Below are 18,298 nucleotides of genomic sequence, written 5' to 3'. Positions count from 1 at the left end.
CAGTCCTGCAAACATCCCATCATCGAGGTTTAACCTCGCAACGGGAGAGCAAGGGAAAGGCAGAGGTGGTGGACGGAGAATGTGTGAGTGCAGGAGGTCAGCTGATGGGAACGCTCAGGGGGCTGAGATGCAGAAAAAGAGGGAGCTTTTCATCCTTACGCTGTGGGTGGGACCGAGCCTGTAAACGTCAGTAAAAAAAATTAAAATCTGTGGGAGTCCGTTGGTGATGGGAACGGAATCCTCTTGGCAAAAACAAAGGCATTTTTTTATCTTCCTTCAGTGCTACACGGGTGTGGTGGGCCCCAGGAATTTCTGCTTTCCCTGCAAAGGAGCCAGGAGCTTCCATTGCTAGGGATGTCTGATCCTGCTACAAGGGCCTCCTTTGCTTCTCTCCCTGCGTCACCCGCCAGCCCCACTTGCAGAGATTAAGCCCCCAAGAGCACGTGGACAGGGGGAGCTGGGCTGTTTGTGTGGCCAGATGCAAAAGCAAACCGTGTGTGTGTGTGTGTGTGTGTGTGTGCTGTCTATATATCTTCTAAGCCCTACGGTAGCTGCAAATCGGCGCTGCATCAGTTATATGACGTGGCCGCAGATTCACAGCCTCTATGGGGCTTTCCCACGAAGCTGCATGGTTAAAAAGTTGGGGAGTTAACCTGACTGTTTTATTGGGAGCAAGATCACCCCGGCTTTCCTGCCATCTGATCTAGCTTTTAGGTCAAGCCAAAGGATGGTCTGGGCAGATGGCGACCATTGATTGGTCTCCAGAAGCCAGGAAGAATAGCTTCTACACAGCTATTAAAATTTCCAGAGGGGTAGCCGTGTTAATCTGTGGCAGCAAAACCAGCACCGTGTCTCGTAACACCTTAATGACTAACACGTTTTTTCTGGCTCAAGTTTTCAAGGACGCTAAGATTCTTCATCAGATGCATAGAGCATTATGGAATGTTTCAGGTTCATATACCGTACATCTGGTTGTGGTGGTGGAGAATTGTAAAAGGTGAGGTCAGAAGGGAATTAAACGCTGAAATTACTGACGGTGACAATCACATTATTAACGGTGGTTATTCACAGTGCGGTTAACACAAACATCCTGTGCTAAGTAAACCAATTAACGCATGTAGTGTGAATAATAATAATAATAATAAAAATAATAATAAATAATAATTCTTTATCCCGATTCAAGCCTTTGGCAATAGAATTAAACCTGTTGATGAATTCTAACTCAGCCGTCTCTCGCTCTATGCTCCCTTTAAAGTTCCTTTGCTCCACAATGGACACTGTGATAGAGTGTTCTTGGAAGCTGAAGTGCTCTCCCACTGTTTTCTGAACATGGCTATTTCTGATGTCACATTGGTGCCAGGGCTGGTGCCAGGCTTTTTTGCGCCCTAGGCAAGGTAAGCTGCATTCACCACCACCACCACCACCGTATCCCCCCCACCCCAGGTAGGCAGAGACAGGTTACCTGTCCCTCGCCTAAAGTCCTCCTGGCTTGGTGGGACGCTGCAGTGGGGTGGGCGGGCAGCTCCAATTCCATCCGTTCCCCCCCCCCAAGCATCCCGGCTTGTCTTTGGCTGGGAGCCCCCAGCCGAAACCAAGCCGGGAAGCTAGGGGAGGGCAGTCAGACGGCTCCACGTTCTGATGTCCGGCGTGCGCCGGAAGTCAGAACGTGGGGCCGTTCCTTCCCCTCCGCCAGCGTCCCGGCTTAGGTTTGACTGGGAGCTCCCAGCTGAAGCCTAGCCAGGAAGCTGGGGGAGGGCGGTTAGACGGCTCCATGTTCTGACGTCCGGCACGCGCCGGATGTCAGAATGTGGAGCCGCCCGTCCCCGTCCCCCAGTGTCCCGGGTTGGCTTCGGCTGCTGGGCGGGCGCCCAGCTGAAGCCAAGCCAGGGACATTGGGGAGCAGGGCGGAAGGCTGGGAGGGCGACTTCTGGGGGCGCTTACCTTGGCGCTCTAGGCAGCCGCCTAACTGGCCTCTATGGAAGCGCCCGCCCTGACTGGTGCCCATTTATATAAGAAGAGCCCTGCTGGATCAGACCAAGGGTCCATCTCATCCAGCATTCTGTTCACATGGCAGCTGAGCAGCTGCCATTGGGAAACCCACAAGCAGGACTTGAGTGAACAGCACCCTCCCACCCATGTTCCTCAGCAACTGGTGCCCGTAGGCATATTGCCTCTGATATTGGATGTAGCATAGAACCATCAGGACTACTAGCCATCGACTACCTTATCCTCCAGGAATTTAAACAATCCCCCTTTAAAGCCATCCAAACTGGTGGTCATCACTATATCTTGTGGAAGTGAGTTCCATAGTTTAACTGTGCCCTGTGTGGAGACGTCCTTCCTTTTATCTGTCCTGAATCTTCCGCCAATCAACTTCATGGGACGACCCCATTGAGTTCTAGTATTTTGAGAGGGAGAAAAATGTCTCCCTATCCACTTCCTCCACATCACGCACACCGGAGTAATTGACGGACCCTCCTTGCTCCGGCAAGTGAATGAGGCGATAACGAGGCTTTCAAATGTCATAGTGGTTTGTGACACATTAACGTAGAGGAAATGAATAGGAAATGAACTCACAGGACCATCCTAGCTATGACTGCTCAGAAGTCAGCCAGCCAGCCGGCCAGTTTCAGTGGTGGAAATGTGGCTTCTCCACCTCCACTGCCAGGCATATAATGCAGTGTGGGGCACCATGCCATGTGGATGAGTGTCCAAAGGCATCTAGCTGTCCACTGTTGGGGACTAGACACTGGGCTAGATGGTCCGATTCAGGAAGGCCGTTCTTCTGTCCTCAGCTTCCATGGGACGGTTCCGCTCGTGCCGTGCTCGTCCATTCTGAAGTGCAGGCGCTCATCGCGGCAGTCGCCTTAGCCACGCCCCCAGGCAGAAACCAAAAATCTATGTCCGTACACCTCTGTGTGTGTGTGTGTGTGTGTGTGTGTGTGTGAATGGACATCTGCCATTTCGCATTGCAAGAAGGAATAATAACAACAATATATTTTTGCTGGAAAAATCATCCCCCCACCCACCATGAGGGCTTGGAGCTAAACTCGTGAGGAAACAGCAACACCTGAGTGGGGGGGGTGGCTGATGTCCCCATCACTGCTAATCCCAGAGTCCCAGGGCTTCCATCCCCCTGGACCTGGCTCTGCTCCACCCCTGCTCTCGTGCCTTGACCTCCCAAGCATCTCGTAGTTGAGCATGACTGTCACAAGTCCGTGCTGGGAGGCTTGAACCCGGCTGGTGGCATTCAGCCTCCCTCTCACCCAAGCAGCTCCTTCCCTGCCCCCTGCCCTCCGCCACAATCCACAAACACAGGACCCAGCCGCTTGGAGGGGAGCTGGAATTCTACCTAGACAAAGCTGCGATTCACAAGACGGCCGGTGGCTGCTGCTGCTGCTGCTGCCGCCATCCCCACCCCCCTGCAGATTCCTCGGGGGTCAGCTGAGAGGGCAGCGAGCAACTCCTCTCTTGCCTTTGCTGTTCACTTGCATCCTTCTCTCCTTTTCGGATCGCTTTGGCAAGGGCGGTGGCCAACGGGGTCTTCCCCATGGCACTGCTTGAGGAGGCCTGCTGGGGAAGCTTGCTGCTGTACAGGTAGGGGAAGGCGCGCACACCGAAGCGGGGTGTGCGCGTGGATCTAAAAATAAAGCTCTTTCACATAGGTCTGGGTGGAGTAAGAGGCGGGAGCAGGGGTGAGCCGGCCGGTCTGGCATCCCTGCAGCAGCGGTGGCAAGAGCCACTGGGTCTCCCCTCCATCTGTCCCCGGAATATTGGGTGTCTAGGAGCGAGTAGGGCCCCATTCCTACATCTGGCCCGTTGCACGGCAGTTCCTCAGTGAGTGGCAAGGTCTCGTGCAAGGTTGCACATCCTGCCTGTGCGCGACGGGGCGGGGGGGGTTGGTCCCCACGGAGACGCCTTCTGCCGTCACCCTGTTGCAAACCGCCGCTCCAAAGGGACTCAATTCCCTTTGGGCCGCTTTCCCAACCTGATGCCCTCCCAAGGCGGTGGACTGGACTAGCCAAAGGCCACGGAGGCTGGGGATGATGGGGCTTGGAGTCCCGACGCATCTGGAGGGTACTGGGGCCGGCTGAGGCTACCCAAAGTGTTTCCCTCCTGGGCTCGGGGTGACCACCTCTGACCACTTTCTCCCAGCAGGGCTCTCTAACCTACTTCGGCGCCGTACGAATCGGCGCGTGAAAATGCACCGGCTCTCCCATCCGAAGGCATCAGCAGCGAAATGCAGCAGCTGTGGCATGAATGATTTATGATGCTCATCTTTCTGAGGGTGTTTTTTTCACCCTCCTTTTTAAATCTGTCTTGCTTTTGATGTTTTGGCAGATCAGGGGCGTGGGGGGCGTGTGTGCAAAATTAAAAGCTGTCTTGATACTGATGCACGAAGCCGGCCCCGGCCTAACCTCTTTCTTGCCAGGTAGCTGGGCGCCAACAATGGCGCTACTGAGCTTGCCATGCGCTCCCTAGGACAGGGGTGAAACTTTGCCGCCCAATCAGAATCAGGAGACGCGTTCCCAAAATTTGAATGGGATGTTGCGAATTTGCACCGGTTCCCGTTTAGATTCTATTTGGCGTGAAAAGGCTATAAAGTCAGCTTTCTCTTCCCTGGGGCCCTGCCAATGCGGTGGACCACAACTCCCAGCATGCCCCAGCCCAACACATCTGGAGGGCACCAGGTTGGGGATGGCCGGTCGGAAAGTTCCTTGGTGAAAACGTTTATGCCCACACAAAGTTGTTTGGCTGGCGCCATTGCAACGGCCGAGCAAAGCCTCGGAGCAACGTGAGGCGACAGGCGGGAATGGAGGCCAGGCCTTTCCCTGGTAAATTGGGGCCCAGTCCCGGTTGCCCCGGAGATCCCTGTTTTTCCAGAGGTCTCCGGGGTTTTCCAGGTCATCTGGTCACCCTACACAAAGACTAAGAATGAATTTGCCAAATGCAATGTTTTATACTCCGTTTCTCTCTCTCTCTCTCTCTCTCTCTCTCTCTCTCTCTCTCTCTCTCAAAACTCCTGAGCCTCTTAATTGGAAATGTAGTAAAGAAAAGAAATACAAAAGGAAAATATGCCCTTGTTGTTTTAGCAAGCAAATCTATGTCTGGAGAGTTTCTTGGAGCGTTTCTGCTTTTCCTTCCCCTGCCCCAAATGTATTCCTGCTCTGCTCTGGCAGAACCCTCCTCCTCCTCCTCCTCCTCCTCCCACTTTCCTCAGATCATGCAGCATTGTGGCGGAGGGTTCTTTGTTCTCTCCTATTTTCCCTCTGGCGTGGTGGTGGGGCATCCATTAGATGCTGGGGTCTGCCGCTCCTGATGCCCTTGGAGGGGGACTTGATGGCTGCTAATGGAAAGCAGTCAGCGTTTCGTGGCTTTGGGAGAACTCGTTGCTAATTACTGAGCAGGGGAGGCTAATGGCCCACGCAAATAAAATCACAGTGGGGGATTTCTGGAGCGAAAATGTCAGCCTCGGTTTGCAACAAGTGGAAGATGTGCCTATGTAAAAAAAAATGCTCAAGCTGGTGGTTGGATCAAACCAGGGTTATAAGAACCAGCGGAGGCTGGTGGCTCCGGCGTCAGTGGGGCGAGCAATCCACTCCGGGTTTCAGTTGGATCCGGTCAGAACTCTAAAGGAGCTGTCCAAGGTGCTTCACAAGATCCAGACTTCTCGCTTTGCATATCTCCTTTAGAGTTCTGCCCGGTTCCGACTGAAATCCGGAGCGGATTTCTCACCCCACTGATGTCGGAGCCACCAGCCTCCACTGATAGGACCCTAGGAAGGCACCCTGGATTGAGCAGGGCCATCGCTCTGTGTAGCTGCGTGACTAAGCACCAGTGGTGTAGCTAGCAGGGCTGGACTTCAGGGCCAATATCCAGGGCCCCCAAATCCCCGCCTTGATAGTGGCAGGTGATGACGGCATTCAAAGCAAACCCCATTTTATATCTGATGGTGCTAGGAATGAAGTGAGTTGAAAAATGGGAATGTAGCTTTCTACTCAGTAGCGTAGCGGCTTAATTGTTTGCTTTTTCAAAAAGAGATATTTGAAAAGGTGTATGTGTGTAATTGGAGGGGATGTCCTTTTTAAAAAAAATTGTTGTTGTTTATTCGTTCAGTCGTTTCCGACCCTTCGTGACTTCATGGACCAGCCCACGCCAGAGCTTTCTGTCGGCTGTCACCACCCCCAGCTCCCCCAAGGTCAAGTCTGTCACCTCCAGAATATCATCCATCCATCTTGCCCTTGGTCGGCCCCTCTTCCTTTTGCCTTCCACTTTCCCTAGCATCAGCCTCTTCTCCAGGGTATCCTGTCTTCTCATTAGGTGGCCAAAGTACTTCAGTTTTGCCTTTAATCCCATTCCCTCAAGTGAGCAGTCTGGCTTTATTTCCTGGAGTACGGACTGGTTTGATCTTCTTGCAGTCCAAGGCACTCTCAGAATTTTCCTCCAACACCACAGTTCAAAAGCATCTATCTTCCTCCGCTCAGCTTTCCTTATGGTCCAGGTCTCGCAGCCATAGGTTACTACGGGGAATACCATTGCTTTAACTATGCGGACCTTTGTTGTCAGTGTGGTGTCTCTGCTCTTAACTATTTTGTCAAGATTTGTCATTGCTCTCCTCCCAAGAAGTAAACGTCTTCTGATTTCCTGGCTGCAGTCAGCATCTGCAGTAAACTTTGCGCCCAGAAATACAAAGTCTGTCACTGCCTCCACGTTTTCTCCCTCTATTTGCCAGTTATCAATCAAGCTGGTTACCATAATCTTGGGGTTTTTTAGGTTTAACTGCAACCCAGCTTTTGCACTTTCTTCTTTCACCTTTGTCATAAGGCTCCTCAGCTCCTCCTCGCTTTCAGCCATCAAAGTGGTGTCATCTGCATATCTGAGATTGTTAATGTTTCTTCCTGAGGAAAAAAAAAAGCTGCCGCCATCTAAAATGCAAGGCACTCGGTACATGCTCAGAGGTAGTTTGCTCTCAAGCCTTTTTTGTATTTTTTTTTAAGTGGTGTTGTTGTTCCGCTCAGGGGACATACCCTCTCTCTCTCTCTGTTCCAAGTGAGCTTGGGATCCCCGGCTCTTTTGAAAACACGCAATGGAAATCGTAGCACACACATGAACCTGCAGTGATCTAGGTGCCATCAACCCACAATGCTGGAACAAGGAAATGTTGTTCATTATTGTTCATGTCGCAAGGCTGGCTCTATATTGATCCAGTTCGAGGGTAGCCGGCAGTGATTTTGCGTGATCTGCATTTGAGAAACGCAAGCCAGGTAGCAAATGCCGTGATGGGCTCATTGTGAAATTCCCCCAGCCTAAAATATCCATTCATTGTTGTGGCCTACTTTTGAGCAAATCCACGTAGCGTGAAATCTTGGGGGACGAGGAGGGTTGTGTTTTCGTGTAAAAACAAAAGAGGGGGGCTGCAGAAACTATGGAGAACAGACAAGGCCAATAAGGTGCCATGATAATTTAAATTAAGCCCTACTCAGTGTATTTCTCCATCGGGAATTTATTCAACTGCCAGCTCCACAGAAAACTTGGGCTGCAATCCAAAATATAATGTATATGTTTTAAAAACATCTAATTTAGAAAGCCTGCATTTGGGGGGAGATTAAGGACTCGTATGTTCTAGGGTTAAGTATTTTAATAATTCCTTGCGGGAAGAGTCATGCCACCGGATCTTATGAAAGTGATTCACTCCTTTGGTGTTTCCTATCACTACGCAAACTCCTCGTTCTCTTAAAATAAAACAAATGCCCTTGTTCTCCTTCGTTAAATGTCAGAGGTATTGTACATTCCATTACTTCCTTTGCCTCAGCGTTCGATGCTTCGCTTGTCAACTTCTTTCCCCCCTAGAAGGGGACTCTGGACTTTCATATCTGCAGTGACCGGCAGAAATTCGTCGTGTTTTATTTTCCTGCCGTGAGGATGCAGTCAAGGGGAAATGTGGAGGTGGGCTGAGGAACATGGTCTGTCAGTTAAGCATCTAGGACGGGGCCTGCGTTCCATTTAGGAGGCCGCATTCCACTAGTGGGCGGGGCTGAAGGTGGGTGGGGCCAAAATACCAGCATATTTTAGCCAGTGGAGGCCGGCGACTCCGATGTCAGGGAGGTAGTGAATCCGCTTCGGGTTTCAATCAAAACTCTAAAGGAGTTCTCCAAGGTACTTTGAACTTTAGATAGCTCCTTTAGAGTTCTGACAGGTTCTGGCTGAAACCCGGACCAGATTCATCTCCCCACTGACACTGACTTCACCAACCCCCACCGATTTTTAATTTAAAAATCTTACCGCCTGTTTAACCATTTAGAATAATGGAAAACTGCACAACAGCTGAGAAACCACCAAAGAATAGGTAATTGGGGGGAAACGGAACCAGGGGGGAGAAAGGGGGAGCGGGGGAATGGGCTTCTGGGGAACTCTGAAGGGGCAGGCTTTCTTGCACCTGGAGTCTGCTGGTTGTGGGGATTTCTGCAAAGAACGACTAGGTGGGTCTGAGCCATACAAACTCCTTAATGGTCAGGATCACTGAACACAAAATGAGCTATGGCTGAAGGACAAATAAAAGGAAGGACTTCTTTACACAGCACATAGTTAAATTATGGAACTCACTACCACAAGATGTAGTGATGGCCACCAATTTGGATGGCTTTAAAGGGCGGTTGGATAAATTCCTGGAGGCAAAGGCTATCTGTAACCCTTGGGTCGGTACCCAGGGCCGGGTTCTATGTCTAGGGGTTGTTTGTTTTTCCCTTAAGGTTAGCTCAGGCTCAAGCCCCCACCCAGGAAACCTGGGACACCAATTTAGAGATGTCTGAGTAGCAACCTCACCCACACACCTGAGGTATAAGTACTGGTATTTATTCAGTTTGACAACAAGCAACAGAAATAGAACATGGGAGACAACCTTTTGATTAACACATTTCCCTCCCAAGGTCTAGGTAGGCTGATGGAAGCCTGTGTCCTTTAGCCTTATTCACAAGCCCAGGAGACAGTGAATGAATAGGGATCCTCCAGGCATGCAATAAGGTGGATGGTAGGTGGCAGCATCAGGAACTGGGGTGCGCTGCAAAAGAGAGCTGATTCAGCAGGCCCAAACCAGGAACTGGGGTGCGCTGCAAAAGAGACTGTTGCATGCACAACACTATATGCAAACGAGCTCCTTCATGTTAGGGCATGTTTTCCCTGCTCCCCCCCCCACACACCGGGCGGCGTGTACTCATTTCTCTACTGCTTTACATATCAATGGCTACTAGCCCTGATGGTTGTGTGCTATCTCCTGTATTCGAGGCACTAAGCCTGTGTGCCCCAGTTGCTGGGGAACATGGGTGGGAGGGTGCTGTTGCACCATGTCCTGCTTGTTCATCCCCGGCCGATGGCTGTTTGACCACTGTGTGAGCAGAGTGCTGGACTAGATGGACCCTTGGTCTGATCCAGCATGACGCTTCTTATGTTCTTAAGTATTAAGAGTTTAAGACTGTGCACTCTTGCTATGAAAAATTGAGAGGCCATGGGTGAACCGCCGAGATTTTAGTGAAAACTAAAGCAAGGCCTCTTAAGGCTGATAAAAAGTGCATGAGCCAGAACAGCAGCAAAATAGCAGTCCATGCTGGAGGGATTAGCCCAGCCAAACGCTGCCCTCTAGTGGCGTAACATTTGCTTTGGCGCCCTGCCCTTCTCGTATACATAGAAAGCTGCCCGTTATGTGTCCATCTACTCTGGCAGCAGTTCCCCCGGGGTCTCTCTGATCACTTCCTACCAGATCTTTGTAACTGGAGATGGGAGGGGATTGAACCAGGATCCTTCTGCATGCAAAGCATACACTGTGCCACTGGGCTGTGGTTCCACAGCTGCTAAAAGGAGCCTCTTCTTCCGTCATCAACTCTGTCCACTATGCTAGTCCATGTGACAACAGCCACATTCTCCTCCTCCTTTAATATACTGCTTTTAAAATCTTAACTGCCCTGGAGAGTTAGTAATTGAATGTGCGGAGACAGACAGACAAGATTTGCCTTGTTCAAAATTCGGTTTGTAGAGTGCCAGCTAATGACACAGCCCAATATTTCATTTTTGGGTGTTAAGAAATTGCTGAAGGTGCAATTCTATGCATGTTTAGACCAACAACAAAAATCCTACAACTCCCTGCATTCTCCAGCCAGCAATTTGGGAAGATGTAGAACTTTTTTTCTGTCTAAACATGCATAGGATTGCACCTTATTTTTTAGAACAAATTGCCTTAAAATAAAATGTTACTTGTTCATCAGAAATCTTGGTTTTCTGCATAAGGAGATACATATGCAAAAGTAATAGATTAATCAACTAAAACTCAGATGATTAATCAACTAAAATATCTTGGATCGGGTGACACCCATTATTTAATAATGGGTTTTAAATACACTTCCCATAAATCTCCTCCTGCCTAGTCTCCCCATGGAAAATAGGGGAAACATGAAGGGAAGGAAAGGAACCTCTCGTGCAAGCACTTGAGTCATGACGATAACTTTAATCCATTGATTGGGTTCGCACGACGCAGCAACATTTACAGTAAAGGGAAGCTCCAGAGGTGGGGTCACTCTTAGAACCATTTGGGGGAGACTTGGGGAGAGGTGGAAAGGAAGGGGGATCCCCAAGGGTAAACCCTACACTGGAAAACTTCAGGATAACTTTGCTAAGGGGACGATACGGTTCTCCTTTTCCATTTCCCCCCGAACTGTCAGCTGTCAAACGCTGTAGCCTATAAGTGACCTCGACTTATCAATTACCTTGTATGTTTCTTAGTACACTTCATTGCCTTGGATAGCTGAAACATACAAGGGCATAGACAAGCCAAGGCTATATATAGTTTGACAGCTGCAATTGCCACACAACCCAAAAAATTACAGAGATATTTGTGCACATTCCTGCAGCCCTGTTTTGTGCAAATCCCAGGGCACGCATGTGCGCACACACACACACACAAGCTCCGAATGTGACGATTGGAGCAGGGACAGGCATTGGGAGTAGTCCCCTGGGATACAGGCCGGAGAACCAAAGGGAAAGGAGCGGAGAACAACCCACAGTAAGCCTGTCCATCTGTTGGGCTCACTCATTGTGGGTTGTTCCAATGACAACCCACACTGCGTACCTCATGGTAGGTTGTCATGTCATGCGAATTCAGCCATTGTCTTGTAGCAATCGGCCGATGCTTCTTCCCTTTCACCGTTCCACTTCCTCTGTTTATGCTTAGGTTAAAACGGCCCAAGATGGCGCTGCACCGTCCTGTGTGAACCAAAAGCCTCCAAACAGCGCCGTTGGGCTCCAGATGCCTCTGGAGATGAATCTTTGCTGGAATGAGATTAAAAAGAAGTCACACAATCTTCGGTGAGATACTTACGGGATGCAGGGCAAAGTGCCTTGTTTTTCATCAGGGGCGCGGAGCCCAGTCTGACAGATGCTAAAGCAGACGTAGAAATGCCACTCGCTGTGGTGCACCCCAAATGCAGAAGCTCCCATCTCTTGCTAGTTCCCTGCAGAAGGAGAATTTTAGGCCCTCAGGCCCTCATTGGCTCCTCACGTCACCTGGTCCAGCTAAGCTGATGCTGCACCCGAACGAAGCATAAAACCTTTAGCCTGCTTGGTGGTGCAGGTGGTAAGGTGCTTGGAACCTCGTGCCTCAGTCCCCAGCTTGGTTCTCCCAGTCCCTTCCAGTTTGTCCTTTCTGGATAGTTATTAAAATTACAGACGCTTTGTCCTCCTTGGCACCTGGTCACCATGAACCTTATTGGTTCGCACATAACACTAAGCCATGGCTTATTTAATCTATGGCTTGTTGCCCTTCCCATGGTTTGTCTGACAAATGATCAAACAAGCCATGGTTTGTTTTCTCAATCCTGGGCTGCTTGCTTCCCTCCTTCACTCGCTCCCTCCCTATACCCCAAATGCCTTTGAGGCACTGTAGTACTGACATATAGTGCAGCTGATTTTTACCACTCTTGCCTCTGCCTTTCTAGTCTGGCAAAAACAACCCTTGAACAATCCACAGTTCTGGGTTCACCCATAAAGAAAACCCATGGTTTAAACAACCGGAGTTCACAACCAAACAAAACCATGGTTTGTTAATGCAGCTGTGTTTATACAACATGGCAACCCAGAATTCAACAAACCCTACCATGGGTTAGCGTTATGTGTGAACCCAGCCATTGCCTCAGCTGAGGCATCTCAGCAAACCTTTGCTTGTGCTACCCACAGTTTAGAATGCAAAACGTGCTTGGAGTTTGCAAATGCATAGGCAGCCCAGCCGTGCTTTATTACTGCTTTTATTTTCTACCCTTTGGTAACTTCCCTCCTGTCTCCATGGTCTCAGTTTCCTTTCTGTCCTTCCTTGCCCCCCCCTTTCTTTCCTCTAGGGCTCGTCTGGAGGCCTTCTCGGACCACAGCGGCAAATTGCAGATTCCCTTGCAGGAGATCATAGACTGGCTCAGTCAGAAAGATGAGGAGCTCTCCGCCCAGCTGCCACTCCGTGGGGACGTCCTCCTGGTGCAGCAGGAGAAGGAGAGGCATGCGGTATGTGCTGTTCCTACCAGGGCCGGCCCTACCATGAGGCAGGGTGCGGCGGCCATCTCAGGTGGTTGATTTGTGGTGTCGTGAAAGGGCAGCGAAATGTTAGTTATTAATTTATTATTATTGTGTATTTACTGCTAGGAAGAGGTGCTTGTGGGACTTTCTGTGGAGGATTTTCTGCCTCAGGAGCCAAAAGCACTCGACTAGCCTGGGGTTATTGTCCCTTGGAGCTGGACAGCAAAATGTCTTAGGCTGATTTTGAGCCTGCCTGTTTGGGAATATTGCTTCTAGAGGCCTAGTTTTGGCAAACTCTGGGAGGGAATTCCAGAATCTATGTGCAACTATAGAGAAGGCCCTGACCCTTAATAGGCCCTCATGCTGGAATACACAAATTGAAACTAACTAAAATAAAATCACGTCCCATGATCTGGGGACCCACCATAGATAAGGCCCTGCTTCCAGGCACCCGCCTGCCTTTTATCCCAGTGATGAGTGGGATTTGCATTGAATCATCATCATCATCATCTAATGGATGGCTTTTCAGCCATTTGCTCATCTTTTCCTTTTCACAAAAGAACGAAAGGTCTCTCCTGGGACAGAGCTTGGGCAACTCATTTTACCCACCCACCCCGTGTTACTAGCTCATTCTGTGTACAGTGGTGCATGTGAATTCAATGTGTCACAGGCCTGTCTCCAGAAGGTAGCCAGGCCTACACCCTAACAACGCAACTATTTTCAAATTTGCACAGAGTATCCAAGGATCAGATGTAACCTACGAGAATTCTGAGTTTGTATGTCCCACCTTCTCTGGGTTAGGGGAGCCACAAAGGCCCTTGGAGTCAGCCATGGGGTGTCGCGTGCTGAGACAACATCTTTGCAGCTCACTTTAACTCTCTCGGTTCCCTCTCCTCAACCTAGGCGTTCATGGAAGAAGTGAAGTCCCGGGGGCCCTACATTTACTCAGTCTTGGAGTCGGCTCAAGCCTTCCTGACTCAGCACCCATTCGAAGAAGTGGAAGACTCAAATCCTGACAGCAAAGGTTTGTCATTGAACACATCTCTCCCTTTCCACCCTGATCTGCATTTTCCGACAGCTTTTTCCATTCATAGAATCATAGAACGGTAGAGTTGGAAGGGGCCTATAAGGCCATCGAGTCCAACCCCCTGCTCAATGCAGGAATCCACCCTAAAGCATCCCTGACAGATGACTGTCCAGCTGCCTCTTGAAGGCCTCTAGTGTGGGAGAGCCCACAACCTCCCTAGGTCATGGGTTCCATTGTCATACTGCTCTAACAGTCAGGAAGTTTTTCCTGATGTCCAGTCAGAATCTGGCTTCCTGTAACTTGAGCCCCTTATTCCATGTCCTGCACTCTGGGAGGATCGAGAAGTACATTTTATAGAGAATAATCATGCTTAAAGAATTGAGAGTTCATTGTAGTGAATCCAATGTCAGAACAGGTGGCGCAATTTGGGCTCAGTAGCAATTGAAATCCATTACAAGGGTTGTAAACGAATGCGGGCCCGTTTTACTTAGGGTGGCCACTTACCCATCAGTCTCTGCCATCATGGGAGAGAGAGAGGCTCCAGGTTAGAGAAGGTGGACCTGGGGAATCTGATGTGAGACCACCCCAGAGGCATTGTAGTTTCATTTCCTCCTTCACTCTCCTCCTCCTCCTCCTCCTCCTTCATTACCTTCCCATGCCTACTTGCCTTTTCTTAGGGTGACCCTATGAAAAGGAGGACAGGGCTCCTGTATCTTTAACAGTTGCATAGAAAAGGGAATTTCAGGGGGTGTCATTTGTATATATGGAGAACCTGGTGAAATTCCCTCTTCATCACAACAGTTAAAGCTGTCCCTCTTTTAAATCTGGTCACTCTAGTATAGCTCCTGCAGCTTTAACTGTGGTGATGAAGAGGGAATCTCACCAGGTTCTCCATATATACAAGTGACACCTCATGAAATTCCCTTTTCTATGCAACTGTGAAAGAGTCAGGAGCCCTGTCCTCCTTTTCATTTGGTTGTTGAGTTATGGCTTTAGAAGCTGATTAGTTATGGCACAGACTGGGTTTCTGGCACATAACCTTTTGTGTTAAGTCTCTGTCTGGGCCTTCCAGAGACTAGCAGAGATTGCAGCAGTTCTCAGCCAAGTCAGCAAAGACGTGAATTAAGACAAAGATTCATGTAGGTTAAAATAAACCTTTTACTGGAAAATAAATATATAATTTAGTTATGGCAGTACAGATACAAATACTTACAAACGGTCAGTCAATACAGCTCACATCAAGTTGGGTAAGGGACATGGAAGTAGAGTGAACATGAAAACACATTTACTTTTATAGACAACCTGTACAATGATGCAACTCCTTGCAACCCTTAATTGAAAACAATCAGTTAAACAATTATTCAATTATGACACTCAATGTCCAGGTGTAGAGTTGACCTTTAAGTTTCTGCTGAGTCTTCTGTTCTTCCAGATCCTCAGCAATTAACAAATCAATGGAAAACATAACCAAGATCCATTCCAGGATCCAACATTGGTCACCCTACTTTTCTCCTCTTGCTTCTCCACCTCTTCTCTGGCTCCCCCAACACCGTCCCTCCTTCCTCCTCCTCCTCCTCCTCCTCCTCCTCCTCAAGATCAGTTGTCCTCACCTTCATTGCCGTTTGGTTTCTAGATGTCTCCCCAAGACACCGGATCCAGAACATCAGCCGTTTCGTGTGGAAACAGGCGACGGTGGCCAGCGAGCTCTGGGAGAAACTCACCGCCCGTTGCGTGGACCAGCACCGCCACATTGAGAGGACCCTGGAGCAGCTGCTGGAGATCAAGGGCACCATGGAGGAGCTCAGCACCACCCTCAACCAAGCCGAAAGTGTGCGAGAGACGTGGGAACCGATCGGAGACCTCTTCATCGACTCTTTGCCGGAGCACATCCAGGCCACCAAGGTAGCCTTATCCTCATACCGGACTTAACCACATAGCCCAGAAGGTGGGATGGAGGCGCAATTGCTTTAGTGCATCTGATCGCGGCACCGTAATCCTGTAACCCTACGAGGATACACAATGTTTCAGAATGCACAAAGGTGGTAAAAGAATAGCTCTCTTAGGGCCCGTCACAGTATGACACGCAAGTTTTGGAGTTGCGTAGAATTCTTCCCCGAGTAGATATTTAAACAGCAATTTAAACTAAGGAGGGAGATGTTCCAGCATGTGGCATGGCTCTCAACTTCTTTCAGTCTTAATTCTCCTGTGGATTTAGTTTCTGGATTGGGGCCCTATCACAGCAGAGGAGGTGGGGAACTAGAACCCTATGCCTCCTGCTGTGGACCTGGTCTGGATCCATTCCTTTTGATGCAAATTTGGGGGGGGGCATGTTTGGGCAATGGAATTGCAGGCATTGGACCCCCAAATCCAGATCAGACCCACAGCAGGTGAGGGGCACTATGGATCCTCCCACTGACGATTTGTCTAAAATGCGTACAGGATCTCTTACAGTCGAGTTCCATTTCCAAGGAGCTCTTAGGGCCACATTCCAGCGGTCAGCATGGCCAAAAATGACAAAAATACTAGCATTGGCTGGGTGGAGGAAAGAGGTGGAGCCTTGGTAGGGGGCGTGGCCTTCTGGGAAATCCAGAAGGGCTGGATTGGGGCCCAGGTCAGGATCCTGGTCTGAGGTTGCAAACCCATGATGAATGCCACGTGTAATTTGACTTAAAAGCCTCATTTCGGTAGGGGAGGGGTGGGCAACCTGCAGCTGGCGGGCCACGTGGGCCCCCACCCCTGATCCCCACCCTTGCCGCTGACGCTGCAGGGATTCTGCCTTGTTTTCCAGCAGGCCTGAGCTCCTTTTGCGGACGCCCAAAAGCGCTTTTCTATTCGGAAACAGGGCATCACCGATTCTACGGCGAAACTGGGCAGGGGACTGGGATGGCTCCTTCATGCTCCCACACGATGTGGTGATGGCCACCAGTTTGGATGGCTTTAAAAGGCGGTTAGATCAATTCCTGGAGAAGAAGGCTATCAGTGGCTACTAGCCCTGATGGTTATGTGCTACCTCCAGTATTCGATGCAGGAAGCCTGGGTGCACCAGTTGCCGGGGAACATGGGTGGGAGGATGCTGTTGCACTATGTCCTGCTTTGTTGGTCCCTGGCCGATGGCTGGTTGGCCACTGTGTGAACAGAGTGCTGGACTAGATGGACTCTTGCTCGGATCCAGCATGGCTTTTCTCTTGATGGCTTTAAAAGAGGGTTGGATAAATTCCTGGAGGCGAGGACTCTCAATGGCTACTAGCCCTGATGGTTGTGTGCTATCTCCAGTATTCGAGGCAATAAGCCTGTGTGCACCAGTTGCTGGGGAACATGGGCTGGAGGGTGCTCTTGCACCATGTCCTGCTTGTTCATCCCTGGCCGATGGCTGGTTGGCCACTGTGCGAACAGAGTGCTGGACTAGATGGACCCTTGGCCTGATCCAGCATCAGGACACTTCTGATGTTCTCATGTTCTCCTTGTTTCTCTGCAGAACAAGGCTCCTGATGCCCTCCACCCAATGGCCATCAGAAGCCCTGTTCTCCTGGGTAACAAGACATGTGCTCCTGTCCCACTTTGTTTCCACCCCGAAAATCGCTGCAAATTCGGCAGCAGTGGCCACGTCTGGCGGGAGAGGAGTGTGACCCTTCCAGGGTTCCAGAGTGGCCGACGCAGCCTCCACCCACCCAGGCTTTGCCCACCCTTGCTATCAGTGGTAAAAGATCTCGATTTTTGACTGGCGTCTTCCACCAGTTCCAACACGAGTGGCTGGATTCAGTCAGTCCCCCTTTGCCTGGTTTTCCAGTTGGTGATGGAATAAAGCGGTTTCTCCCTCCCTCTCCTTTTGCTTCCATCCTGCTGCTTTTCCGTTGGGGCGGGGCGCCTCCCCAGCTGTTCAAAGAGGAGCTCTCCCCCATGAAGGATGGAGTGAAGCTCGTGAACGACCTCGCCCACCAGCTCGCCATCTCCGACGTGCACCTGTCCATGGAGAACTCTCGCGCCCTGGAGCAGATCAACACCCGCTGGAAGCAGCTGCAGGTGAGGAAGGGCCGCCGAGGCATTTTTGGGCAGGGATGGCGGCAGCCCAGAGCGAAGGTGCGTCGGGGCATCATGCGTAGTTAAAAGTTGCAGGCCTCACCAGCAGGTAAACCTGACAGGGCTCCTACCTGTGGAACCTTTGCAGGGGTCCCCTCAAACCTACGGCCGGCCCTAACCTTGGGAATAGGGTTAACAGAGCCAATGATCAGATTAGTTCAGGAGTCTGAGTGAAAAGTTGATAGGGGAGGTTGAGTGATGAAATTCAAGGGGAAAAAGCAGAGTATGTTAACCAGAAGGGAGCCAAAGGATGCTATCTGAATGTCCATATGTTGGCCACCCAGGCAGCCGTAACCCCAAACCTAAAAGCAAATTGGGAAGTGTGTTCCCTTCTATCCCTGTGATTCTCCATTTCTAAAAAGATTATGATAGCTGATAAAACCTTGATGTGCCAAAATATCGCATCGAGTCAAACCTTGAGTCTTCCCATGGCATCCATATTTCACACCTAAACTTTGTTTATCTGTTTACCCATTCATCTTCTGCTTAATTAAAAATAAGGAAAGACATCTTTTAAAAACAGTTGCAAAATTGCTTTAAAGACTGGGCATTATATTGGCGACGGCATGAATGCTAGCCAGTTGATGCTGACCAAGGCTGATTTTGCTATAAATGTACTGTAGGGTCATTGGTTTTTCCAGAGCTCAA

General features: G+C 50.0%; 1 protein-coding gene across 1 annotated transcript in view; it reads left to right on the top strand.

The window, feature by feature from the left end:
- DRP2 (dystrophin related protein 2) overlaps nt 1–18,298 on the top strand; it is a 57,331-nt gene that overhangs the window by 13,328 nt on the left and 25,705 nt on the right. The window contains exons 3-7 of the mRNA XM_063141689.1: nt 11,219–11,352; nt 12,378–12,534; nt 13,450–13,570; nt 15,207–15,475; nt 17,447–17,593. Of these exons, the coding sequence (XP_062997759.1) occupies nt 11,219–11,352; nt 12,378–12,534; nt 13,450–13,570; nt 15,207–15,475; nt 17,447–17,593 (828 nt within the window). The remainder of the gene's footprint in view (nt 1–11,218; nt 11,353–12,377; nt 12,535–13,449; nt 13,571–15,206; nt 15,476–17,446; nt 17,594–18,298) is intronic.

This window comes from Elgaria multicarinata, chromosome 15 (genome assembly GCF_023053635.1).
Source record: "Elgaria multicarinata webbii isolate HBS135686 ecotype San Diego chromosome 15, rElgMul1.1.pri, whole genome shotgun sequence".
In the NCBI taxonomy this organism is placed as follows: Eukaryota; Metazoa; Chordata; class Lepidosauria; order Squamata; family Anguidae; genus Elgaria; species Elgaria multicarinata.
The sequence above is the reverse complement of the archived record's forward strand: the minus strand, read 5'-3'. Positions and strand labels throughout refer to the sequence as shown.